The following is an 11887-nucleotide window of genomic DNA, read 5'->3' on the forward strand; positions in this document are numbered from 1 at the left end:
GGCCGGTCGGCTCCGGACCCCGGCCTTAGGCCGAGCCCCTCCGGCTGCGCCGCGCTGCGCAGTGCCCAGCTCTCTCCCTCCCGGCCCCTCTGTCGCTCTCAGTCGCCTCCCAAACCGGGGAACTCCTTTCTGGCGGAGGGATTCAACGTGACGAGTCACTCAGTCTCACAGAAATTATAACATTTTTGAGGTAATTTTTTTCTTTTTCCTCCACGAGGAGGCGTGCGGAGAGAATAAATACAAATAAAAATTTGTCCTAGGAGAGTAAAGAATAATTATTTTGTCTCCGTCGGGCACCCGCCCCGGATGTAGGGGCGGGGGGCGGGCGAGGCGCGCAGTTCAGTTGCGGCGGGCGGCGATGGCGGCGGCGCGGTGGCGGGCGGCTGCCGCGCTGTACGGGCAGCTGCGCCGGTAGGTCCGGGCCCGCCGCGGGGTGGCGGCTGCCGTGACGCTGAGGGGGCTGGCTTGGGGCAGCGGCGCCCCGGCGTGTGGGGAAGCTGCCGAGGCACAGATTCTGGATCTGCGGTGGTGTAGTTTACGCAATTAAGCTTAGTGCTTAATGAGGAATGCAGAGGAAAAGATATTATGTACGTTAACGTTTTATTTTCTTTTAGAATATATGAAGAAGCGGGGAGAAGCACCCCTGAACATCCGTATCTCTTCGAGGTAAGTATATCTGTGAAAATACAGTCACGTAACCTGTGTGTGTGTGTTTAAAATGCGCAGCCATTGACCGACAGCTGAATTATGTGTGGGGATATCGCATAAAAAAGAATATTTACCTCAGCAACACCTCCTTGGGTCTGCCTCAGGAGGGGGAAGGAGACCCGGTGCCAGAGTGCCGCCCTCCCGGGGCCGGCACCAGCCTGCACCTCCCTGCTCATTCCCGCCTTCCACCTGATATTTTTGGCACCTGTTAACAGTTATCTTGTTTGTAACTGTTGTGATGATCAGGTACACCAGCGAGTGTGGGGCTGCCGCGGGCGGCTGCTGGTGGGAGCGGAACGAGCTGCTGCAGCCCCTGCGCGGCTGTGGCCTGCACTCGGGGCGGGGGGGAGCTTTGTGCTTCACTTGCAGCTCTGGTGGCACGCTTTTTGTCTAAGTACTTTTATGAGGGGTAAGATAACTGTATGAGAACAGCGGTTGCTTCAAGTGGCTTTTGGAACATAGGAATGGCGGGAAAATCTCTAATGCTATTTAGTTGTGTTAATCTTGGGATTTGTGTAGGTTTGATAATAGCTTGGAAATAAAATCAAGTGATTGTTTAATTGTACAGTAATGTGAAAAACAGACTAGATGTGAGGGATCACGCATCAATACTTCTCTGTGTGCATGGAAAAACCTAAGATTGATATCCCTTCGTTATCGCGAACAGGCTTGATTTATTTAACGTCTCCAAACAGTGCTTAGAGCTCTCATGAGACATTCAGAGAAATGATCAATTGATACTTAATGTTACTTTAAACGAGCAATCTCCATCTCAAGGATATCTGTTGACTGCAGTCGCTACTTGACAGCAATGATCCCTCACATCTCGGATTATCTGAAGTTTTGTGCGTCAAACCAAACCTCAGTTTCTCAAAGAATCAAACTGTTAAAGATTAAATTTTTTGTGTTGGTTAGTTGAAAGCTGTTGCATTTTCAGTTGATTTGATTCCACCTCTGGCATGCAGCAACTGTGTTCTCCTGAAGTAAGAAAGCCTTATGAGTTACGAGTGGTTACAGTAGGGTTGGGAAATGGTTTGTGGAATTAGTTACTAATTTTGCAATTTCTGGTGTAAAAAAATGCTGAAATGGAGCATTTGTATGTAGTGTATTAAAAAGTTTTTGCTTTTGGGTTTTTTTTTCAGACTGATGTAGAGATCTGTTTGATTGGTGGTAGTCACAAAAGTCCCATCAGAGGATTTTGGAATGGAAAAAGTATGATATATATTTTGCAGAAAGCAGTAAGTGTGTATGTTGTTAATTTTTTTCGTGTAAACTAGACTTTTGAATTCCCATCAAATATTTTCACATACCTTGCACTTTTTGACTTACCTATGCATTTTGCTTAGAGACACAATGAAGAAGGTGACCCAATGGAAAAATCAAAAACTGATCATGCTATTTATGCTTCTGAGCTTTCACCAAAGGAGAGTTCTGGGCCAGTGGCTCTTTCTGTCAGCAGAGCAAAGTAAGTGTCAAAGGTCTTCCTCCCCTTTTGATGTAGTTTTCTTCTGCAACTTTTGTTTCTCGTGCTAATATTGAGAATCTGTATTATTTCTAGACCCCCCAAATTAAATTACTAATTATTTTAGGGAGTAGATACTTTTCATCCTGCAAAATGGTCTCCCCTGGCTAAAAGTATTCCTAACAAAGTAGCTAAAGTCAAGGTACTGGAAAAGTGCTTGTGAGCTGTCCCATTAGGTTAATGGGACTGTCTGGGTGTAGGCGAGCAAAGAAAGCTTACTAAGACTTCAGTGCTTGTTTTTGTAAAGCTTCTGTTAAAAAAATAAATAAATAAAGCTGATTGGGATCTTTGGTTCTTAATAAAATATCAAGGCATGGTACCAAAACATGGTGACTAGTTTGCTTAAGTACCTTATCCTTCTAACATGCTTAAAATGTAAGATTAAATTATAACTTCAGAATCTTCAGTGTAAATTAAAATCTTATATTAAATATATTCTCAGTTATGATATTTTTTTTCCTCCTTTGTGACTTCAGAGGATTATAATACTGCATTCTTTTTGTGAAATGATTTGATGTCTGCTAATGAAGCATAGTAGATAGGAGTCAAGCTTTACGTAAGGAATAGATTTAGCTATACTTGCTGGCATCTTTATATATTTTTTTTCTGTTCATATTTCTAGGCAGTTGATTTCATTATATACAATGGCACAAAATCCAAATATGACGCACTTGCAGATAGGTGAACTGGTTGTGCTCCCTCCCCTCTGGATAAGGTGTGATGGTTCTGATCCTGAACATACTTGTTGGCTTGGAGCTGAACCTCTGAAAGCTGGAAACAAAATCACAGGGATCAATCTGTATATGGTTACATGTGATAGTAAGTTTATAATGTTACACATACAATTACATAAGGAAGGATTAAAAATATAGGAATGTTGATGTAGCGATGCTATGTTTGTCCTTTGTGTGATGTTGGCTTGGTACTACTCTATCGTCCTTTTTTAAAAAAAACAGGGAGGTAGGAAAGAAAGATAAAGAAAAGAAAAGATGTTTTTAACCCATGGTGTGTGGTGGAGATAACTTTTTAACATAATGCAATAGTAACTGCAGGATATCTTCACTCAGGTGCAGTAACTTAGCAAACTTAAATTGCTGCCATTCAACTTCTTACACAAGCAGACTCTTATAGAACATTTATAGGTTAACACCAGCTCTTACTAACAATAGGACAAATGCAAGAAGAATGCCTGCTTTCTAAAAAGCAACGCAAGTTGTACTTGCCTGAAAGGAGTATTTGAGAATTAATTTTAAGCACCAAACTTGAATTGTGTCAAATGTTCTTTTGATTCTTACTTTTTTCCTTTCCTAGGTCCTACATCTAATAAAACCAATTTTGCAAACCTGGAAGAGCTCAAAATGGCACATAAAATGACCCATCACACATCTAATGTAGGTTTTTACAGTCTGTCATGTCTCCAATCTAAGTTTCAAAACTCTGGGTTTGGGTATATGATACTGGTTTTGGGAAGCTTTATAGATCTATTTAGAAACTCACTTTCGTATGATTCTATAGTATATTAGTTTGAAGTATCTTTTGAACTCCCTATGTTGTAATGCATTTGTCGGATACTAGCCCTTTTTGTGTGTGTGCTTGAAATGCTTTTAAAATTATTTTGCATGCGTACAAAATGATGTTGTGGTGGTTTGGGCATTTTTTGGTGGTTTTTTTAATTTATTTAATCTGTTCATTTTAGGTGATGACAAAAGGTTTTGTTCAGTATGAACTTAGTAGAGCTGCTGCAGTAGGGGACACAATTGTACGATATGAAAGGAATATATATGTTGATATTACCTGGAATCCTATAGATAAGATTCTGCAGACACCCCCGCTAATTTCAGCTGCCACACTGGTAAGTCAAGAAGGAAAAAGCAAACAAACCCAAACTCTTTCCATGGCTTACATCATGAGTAGTGTAAAGGATAGAAAGTAAGTTTGACTTCTGATATTTGTGTTTATTATTCTTTATTTAAGCAACACAATGTATTCTTAAGCTAATTCATAAATTATGCTAATGAGAGTTTTACTAATGAAGATTTTAGGACTCTTGCTTTTGAAAGTTTGAAACTGACACAAACTTCTGGAACTTTCAGAATATTGCACTGGAGTCCGGGGACCCCCGAAGTCCTGTATATCAGCTATATAAGGAACTGCAGTTTCTTCTTGTAAGTATAAGTGAGAAATTCCAATTTCAGATTTACATGGAATCGTGATATATTTTTTTGGTGTTAATTTGCTTTATTTAAAACTTTATCAGATGTTTCAAAGATAACTTTAGGCTTTTATTTTAGAATAAACTTTGAGTTCAATTTTAGGAATCTTGAAGACAAAGAGGACAACTCATGAACACCAAAGCCAGGAAATTCAAGAAGTTTCTAAATTGATGGTTAGCTGTACAGAGAGAGTTGTATGATCCTTGGAGAAGTTAACTACATCTTGAAGTATGACACATGTGGAACCTCAAACAAGAACTGATTTGTGTTATTTTGATTTTCATGCTGCCTTTAGGCTTTGGCCGAGGGTTTGAAGACAGGTGTGACTGAGTGGCCTCAGCCCTTACAGTCCGATTCAGCTGTCAAACTGGTACAGGAATTTCTGACTGGTAATTGCTGCTTGTTACATGGGGGGATGTCACATTTCATAGAAATAAAAAAAAGGAAGTTCCACATACAGTTTTTAAAGTATTAGAATTAGACATGTTAATTTCTATGCTATAACTACCTACACAAAGTAGTTAAATAGGTAAGTACATCTCTGTCATTTTTCTTTGTCCTAATATCTTTTATAAAAGTAGTAATTCTTTATAAAATGACACAATTATCTTTAAAAAGCAATTGAGAGATTTCTGGATACATCTTTCAAGTTTATCTGGCACACATATGAACTTCTAAATGTGCTAAGTGTCCCTTTGCTGGTGGAAAACAATACTTTGATGAGATCTTAAAATGAAGTGAATTACTGATTCCTTCTGAATACCTTTGTGAACAATATGTGTATTGTCAGAAGATTAAGATACTAGAACACAAGTCTAAAAAGAGAATCATATGTAGGAATGCACCAAGAGATTTTCAAATACAACTGTAAATTTTTTTAGTATGTGGATGAAATTTCGGCAAAAGATAGAACAGGCTAAAACTCTGACAAATACATATGGAAGAAAACCAGAGACACTTATTAGACCACTTACTACCCCTTTTTGCTTCCACACTGGAATGTAACAAGTTAATACTTAGAATTTAGTAAAGGTATATGGGGAAAATCTATAGCTTATAATAAAAAATATTTAAGAAATTATCTTTTCAGACTCTATTCTTACCCAGTAAAACCAATTCTGAAGTGGATAAATTTGTCTATTAGCCATCCAGTCAGTGTATTTGTTAATTATGATGTGTCTGGGGATTTATACAATGGGTTTGATGGTATTTTTTTTTCATAACGATGAAATTTATTTTTGTTGTCTGCTAGATCTAAAGAAGAAGCTGGATGGATATTGTATATCTGGGAAAAAGAATGAAATGGAGGTATATGCAATTTCCTACCAATTACTGTGTTAGCTTGTTTCCCTTATAACTGTAATTGTTTCATATTTTGACTGTCTTGTATATTATTTAAGTATATATACAAATAGACAAAGATGTAAAGAAAGAAAGATCTCTTGCTTTCTGTTTCTGCTGTGTAAAAATAATGGAAGAAGGCCTTACGGCAAAATTAGGAATTCCGTAACTATTCTCTAATAGAAAGTCCACGTAATTTTTACCTTCAGAAAACCTCCCCCCCCCTTTTTTTTTTTATCTGAATGATCTACCAGTGCCTGTTCTTACTTTTTATATAACTTAGTGGCGTGGAGCCGTTTTGATTTGCTTCATTCCCCTGCTTTTTTGCTACCAAAAGCTTGCAAATTGAACTGTTTATGTCAGCTGCAATCACACACCATCGTCTGTCATCACCTAAAGCTATCAGTCTCCTGATGTCCTAGTTTCTTTCAGGAGTTCTGATCTTTACACTACTCCGTTCTATCGCTAATTTGCTTTTCTTGCCTAATTTAATGATTTGGGGCCAATTTAATAGTATCAATTGGATATGTGCTCTATTTATCTAAAGCCATATGATATTCTAAAGCAATGGACAAATACAAATTAGAAAAATGTCTTCAGCTATATTAAGATTCTTTTTCCCTTTCAGTCTACGAGGAAAGCTTTTGAGTCTTTTTGCTATTGAGAGGGAAGTTGCGTTTTGTTGATAAGCTAAAAATATAGTGATTTCTGTATCAGCTAAACCAGAAGGATTTAGGATCAGGGTAACAGGAAGATAGTCTTGTGTTCTGAGAATTTTGGCGTCCCAGGGCACTGTGTGTCATGCTATTGTAAGGCAAAAAGGACCATCCTGAGCTAAGCAGTTGGGTTTTGCTAGGCAGTCTGGTCGAGCTTTACTTGGCTATGATTGAAAGTCTTTCTGATAGCAGGCTTCACTTCCTGGTCCAAAGCTAGCAGTGATCCAGTGTGATCATTCTGAAGAGGATTAGTCTCATGTTTAAATAAAAATATGCTTCCAAATTACTGTGTGCTAGTGGTTTCTGTGTGGTAGTTTCCCTGGAAAAGGAGAAAAATTAGTGATGTACCCGGTTTTGATCTCTGGAGAAAATTTGAATTCATAAGGTCTTTGAATCTTAGGCATCCTTTTTTACTTAAGACAAATACTTTCAGAAAATCAAATGTGACACAGCTGCAGTGGACAGTTCAATAAAATCAGTCTTCAGTGAGCGAGAAGACCTGGATTTTGCTGAACAATTATGGTGCAAAATGAGAAGTAAGTGTATTGTGGGGTTTTGCCTCATATGTTTTACTTTAATTCTTCTGTTCTGTGTATCTACTATACTGTACTGCTTTCACTGTGAAATGAATATAAATTTCTCTGAGTTTTAAGGACTGGTCAGCTCTTCAGAAAATTATCAACAGGCTTTTTCTAAAAGAGCTAGTTTTAGAATTGTAAGATGATATACTTCCTTACAACATATAAAGGTAGCCCAGCATCTAGCAGGGGATACTATATTTCATTTTATTGTAAAAGGTAATAAAGAGTCGGTAGTACTCATCTGCTCTAAGACTGAAAACTTTATCAAATGTTTGTGTTTCTAGATCTGAAGGACGATTTTTAAGTTGATAAAGCTGGACAGAACCTTTATAATTTTTGTAATACCTCTCACAATCCTTCAGTAAAATATATTTTTATGAATTTATTTTCAGATTGCTAATTAACTTTTGTTAAGCTGTTCCAGAATTTGGAACAACTTCTTTCTGTTTGAGGGGTGGAGTTATGCAACTTTTAAATCCCTTGCATTTCTACTAGTGTGACCACTGTTGTGTTTAGCTGTAGATAGCTACAATTGTTTTTTCATTTTCTTTTAGTTGTAGATAGCGAAAATGTACTGTGATTGCAGCGGTGTGTCCTGCATAAAGGCAGTGTTAGCTGCACAATGTTGAAGGTTTTTTTCTTGCTTAGGAAGCAGTTAGTTGGATAAATGGACACTAATAGTTCATATTCTAGATAGATGTTCAGTTAAATTTATGAAATGTGCCGAGCTTCAATGTATATAGGAAGAATGTAGCCAAAATGTGTTACATGACAATCTGCTTCTGCCCTGTGCTGTTCTTCAACAGTCAAGTGCAGTTCAGTGGTCTCTTGATCATTGTTTCTTTAGAGTAACCCTTTTTACAATCATGATATGAAAAACTTAACAAAAAGCCATGCAATCTCTCATTTCAGCTATCGCTCTTTAAATGAGGGGGTTTGTTCTTGCAAGTATGTGTTGCCCTATTGTTACTGACTTAACAGCTAGACAGAGAGCCTGGACTGATAAATAAAATACTGCATCTTTTTTCTTAAGGTGTCAGTTCCTATCAAGAGTTGATAGATTGTTTCACACTGATCATAAAATCCCTGGAACATGGTGAGATACAGCCGTGGGTACGTATTTGTACTTCACAATATATGTTAAAATTTTGAGTTGTTTGAAGTAGAATATAGCTTGTCACTTAACTGCTCCTCGTTTCTGTGTTTATTGTTTTGTAAATAACTCTCACATATCAGAGTTTGCCTCGGTTTCCATGGTGTTGTACTTCTAAACAATGTTTATGATGTTTTGTACACAGTTAACACCACAAGAAAACTTTTCTAATTTTTAGATTCATCAAGGGAGTAGCAGTTTGCTAAGTAAATTGATTCAGCAGTCTTATCATGGAAAGATGGAGGTCATTTCCCTCGATGGCATCACTCCAGTTCAAATGCTCCTGGAGATTGGTTTGGATAAGGTGAAGAAGGATTATGTCAATTTTTTCGTCGGTAAGCCTGATAGCTGTTACCTTTTCTTTCAAATCTCTAATCATGTTATTTCATGCAGGAAACAATGAAGGTTTTGGTAACCTGGATCTCACTTCTGCTCCCATCTGCTGAAGTGCTGTTTCCAGCCTCCTTAGTAATTATACTTCTAAGTTGTATATAGTTTTGAAATTAAAAAAAATTACTTTTGTTGAATTACTTTGTTTCAAAATAACTATAGCTTGCATAACAGTATTTCTTTTTCAATTTGAAAAAACCTTTAAGTTGACCTTCAGATAAAATAAATATCAGATTTATATAACTGTGGATTGTTTTGTTTCCTTATCTGTTTGCTGTAGGTGAAAAAATAGCACTCTCTTGTTCTTTCTGTCTTTTCCTTTATGGTCTACATGGGTTAAAAGGAAATGAGGTGAGGGTATTTATTTGTAATAGCTGTGTCTGTACAGTCTGTAGTATTTAGAATGATATTTTTAATTATTCTTATATATATAATATTGGAAACAAAAGCTAGGGTGGAAAGCTTTTTGTAAATTACATGTCTTTTCTCTTGAAAACGTGGCTTTGTTTTCAGTGTTACAGCTTTCATATTATTATTTTTTTTAATCTGTGCGAGGGGTTTGTGGTTTATCATTGTTGTTACCTGCATCACTTGTCTCTTCATGTCTTCATTTCTTTTTTGCTTTTCATCCTGTTTTCATTCTTGGTTTCATTTGCTTTTTTATTTTCACTATTTGTAAATCTATGTCCCAAGGAGGGTGGTTGTCTCCAAGTATGTGGTGGGTTTCTTCATTGCGCAGCCTTGGTGGTAAATAAAATAATGCCTATACAGCCATGCCACTTTACAGGTGTTTTCTTGTTTTGATTGAGTAATCATGTCAATAAATCGTATCACAGTCCTAGTGACATTGTGCTTTTCTTTGGTAGAATTCCCTGTTTGATTACCTGAAAGTTGCTTATATTTCATCTGATGCTATATAGTAAATTTTAATATTTTCCCCCTGCCCCTGTTCATTTTACAGGCCAGGAACTTGCAACATTAACCTACTTGGTGAGATGCTTTATTTTTATTTTTTTTTTAACTCTGAAAGTAGTATAAAGTAGAGCACACCTAGCTGATGGTGGGATGCGAGTCATATCATTCCTATAAGCTGAGAAACTGAATTGCAAATCGTAAGGATGAAACAATATACTGCAGAAATGTCATTATGTTGTTGCCTTATTTGTATATTGTTTCCTGGGTATCTGGTATGGGTCATTGTCAGGCAAGGCAGTGAACCTTTGCCTGTACTTTGATAGCATGGAACTTTGTTCTGAGTTTGCTGGGCCATTCTTAAAATTCGAGCTTCTCAAAAGAAACAGGAAAATTATTTCAGTATACTGAGGATGTGTTGTGTGTCTGTAGAAATTGAGTGTCCAGTTAAGAGCAGAAGCTGTTTGCTGTTGCAGGATTACTTCATTTCCACATCAGTAGATCTACAAGAACAAGTTCATCGTGTTCAAAAGCTTCACCATATGCTGGAAATAATGGTCAGCTGTACAGTCTTACTTGAGTTTAAACATGAGAACCTCTTCCCTTTGACACAGTAATTACTGCTTTTTTACTTCTTGCTCTTTAAATGACAAAACCAAATAGATTCTTTTTGACAGTTGTAAAGAAACTCTCTTAAAAAAAAATAAGCAGCCCTGCTTAATGTTGATGATAATGAGACTGGAGAAGCAGCAATTATATCTTCCTGCTAAATTTTGCTCTGTGACTAAAATCTGTAAACCAAAGGAAATCCTGAAATCAGAGAGTATAGCTAATTTTGCACAAGGTTTATGCAGTGTTGCACAGATGTTTCTCCAACGAAAGTAACTAGTTGATATCTGTTCTAGAATTTGCATAAAGTATTATAAGGAAAACCCTCTGAATGAGAAACATCTATTTCAACTGCCGATCAGACCAGCTCTTGTCAAGAAATTCTATCGCAAGTAAGAGAAACTTCAATGTTTGTAGCATTAAAATTCAGGTGTGACAGAATACATGACTGAGTTTTGACATTTTTTGATTATTCTCTCAGTGATCAACCAGAAGTATGGAAGGTGGACATAAGTAGTGGGCATGGACTGCAGAAGGTTAGAACAACATGGCAAGTTAGTACTAATCCTCCAGCTGAACATAAGCTATCAAACAATACAGGTGAGGAATATTTGTAGTGAAATGAAATAGTGAAAGTACATGCTTCAAATAAATTCATTTTTTATACTGGGTTTTGGTGGGTCTAAATGTTTTCGTACTTACACTTTTCAGCAAAAGAGAAATGATGTTTTGCCTTTTAACAAAAGGGTGAGATGGTATTTAGAGACTAAAAAATTTTCAGAAAGTGGTGACTTTCTGCCTTCTCACCTTTGCTGAGTTGTTTTTAACGTTAAAATGTTGGAATAGTTCCAAATACAATATGATTAAGCATTCTTTATGCTGACTTACAACTTATTTCTAAAATCTTTGCCAGTGTATCTGAGAATGGGTTTGAAGAGAAATTTACCTGGTTTTGAATGTTGGTCTCTAGTCAGAGAAGCAAGCAGGTGCTAAAGAGAGAAGCCATGCCTTGCTGCAATCAAATGTAGAACAAGTGAAAAAGCATGAGAAGGGGGAAGAATTAAACATATAGACTGGTATAGAAATAATTTGCCTTTTTGAGGTGAGGTTTGATACAGGGTAATGCTTTAGTAAAGCTTTCCTGTCATTCTTAGTTTTTGTAATGAAGTGCTACTTACAGTAAACCTGAAGTTTTGAAACCAGTTCTTGAAGCTGCTGTGTGAACTAATCACTGCAATTTCTCTTTCTAAGAAGAGTGGCTCATCATATCTTTTCCTTTTGTCTATGCAGGTCTCTTTTCTGATTCCACGGTTAAAGAAAGCAGTGAAGAAAAAATGTATTTTATTACAATGGCTAAGTGCAGTCAGGTGCATTTCACATAATGCATGTTACTCTGCAGGCAGGCACTTGAAAGGTACAGTAAAGGGGAAGGTTCAGTATTGTCTGTGTCCCAACAGTATATTTAGAAACACCCTGTGACTGGAAGAGCAATGTATCTTTTAAAAAGAGTTACTTGCTTTAGTATGCTTGAAGTGTAACATACATAGCCATAGTTCATCCGTACGCACCTAGTTTGTTTATAAAGGTTGTGCAATTATAACTGTACAGTATAATTATCCTGAAAATACAGTAGATATTTTTGTTCATATATTTACAATCATTCAATAAAGTTCTGCACTTTGGGGTTTAAAGTTTTATTTTTATTCATTAAGAATGCAATCAGACACTGTTCAAAGTGTGAA

At 37.0% G+C, this 11887-nt stretch overlaps 1 protein-coding gene across 3 annotated transcripts; it reads left to right on the forward strand.

Moving 5' to 3' along the window:
- The first annotated feature begins 6 nt into the window (after positions 1 to 6).
- ZWILCH (zwilch kinetochore protein) lies at positions 7 to 11836 on the forward strand. 3 transcript variants are annotated; one of them, XM_080396964.1, is made up of 18 exons: positions 7 to 411; positions 615 to 666; positions 1851 to 1946; positions 2055 to 2173; positions 2853 to 3049; positions 3542 to 3621; positions 3927 to 4082; positions 4324 to 4395; positions 4739 to 4832; positions 5696 to 5751; positions 6934 to 7036; positions 8115 to 8194; positions 8413 to 8569; positions 9586 to 9614; positions 10013 to 10149; positions 10442 to 10537; positions 10627 to 10745; positions 11436 to 11836. In XM_080396964.1, the coding sequence occupies exons 1-18, from the start codon at positions 359 to 361 to the stop codon at positions 11525 to 11527; spliced, it is 1788 nt and encodes a 595-aa protein (XP_080253090.1). In that variant the 5' UTR covers positions 7 to 358; the 3' UTR covers positions 11528 to 11836. The 3 variants fall into 3 exon arrangements, with proteins under 3 accessions (XP_080253090.1, XP_080253092.1, XP_080253091.1); XM_080396966.1 differs by having other exon boundaries at positions 36 to 190; XM_080396965.1 differs by lacking the exons at positions 7 to 411; positions 615 to 666 and having other exon boundaries at positions 1849 to 1954.
- The last annotated feature ends 51 nt before the right edge of the window (positions 11837 to 11887 follow it).

This window comes from Falco punctatus (assembly GCF_963210335.1).
Source record: "Falco punctatus genome assembly, chromosome: 7".
Classification (NCBI taxonomy): domain Eukaryota; kingdom Metazoa; phylum Chordata; class Aves; order Falconiformes; family Falconidae; genus Falco; species Falco punctatus.

Coding starts and splice junctions, on each gene's coding strand:
- ZWILCH (XM_080396964.1), top strand. CDS start 359: ATGGCGGCGGCGCGGTGGCGGGCGGCTGCCGCGCTGTACGGGCAGCTG. Junction 412..614: donor CTGTACGGGCAGCTGCGCCG/GTAGGTCCGGGC, acceptor ATTTTCTTTTAG/AATATATGAAGAAGCGGGGA. Junction 10,746..11,435: donor TAAGCTATCAAACAATACAG/GTGAGGAATATT, acceptor TTGTCTATGCAG/GTCTCTTTTCTGATTCCACG.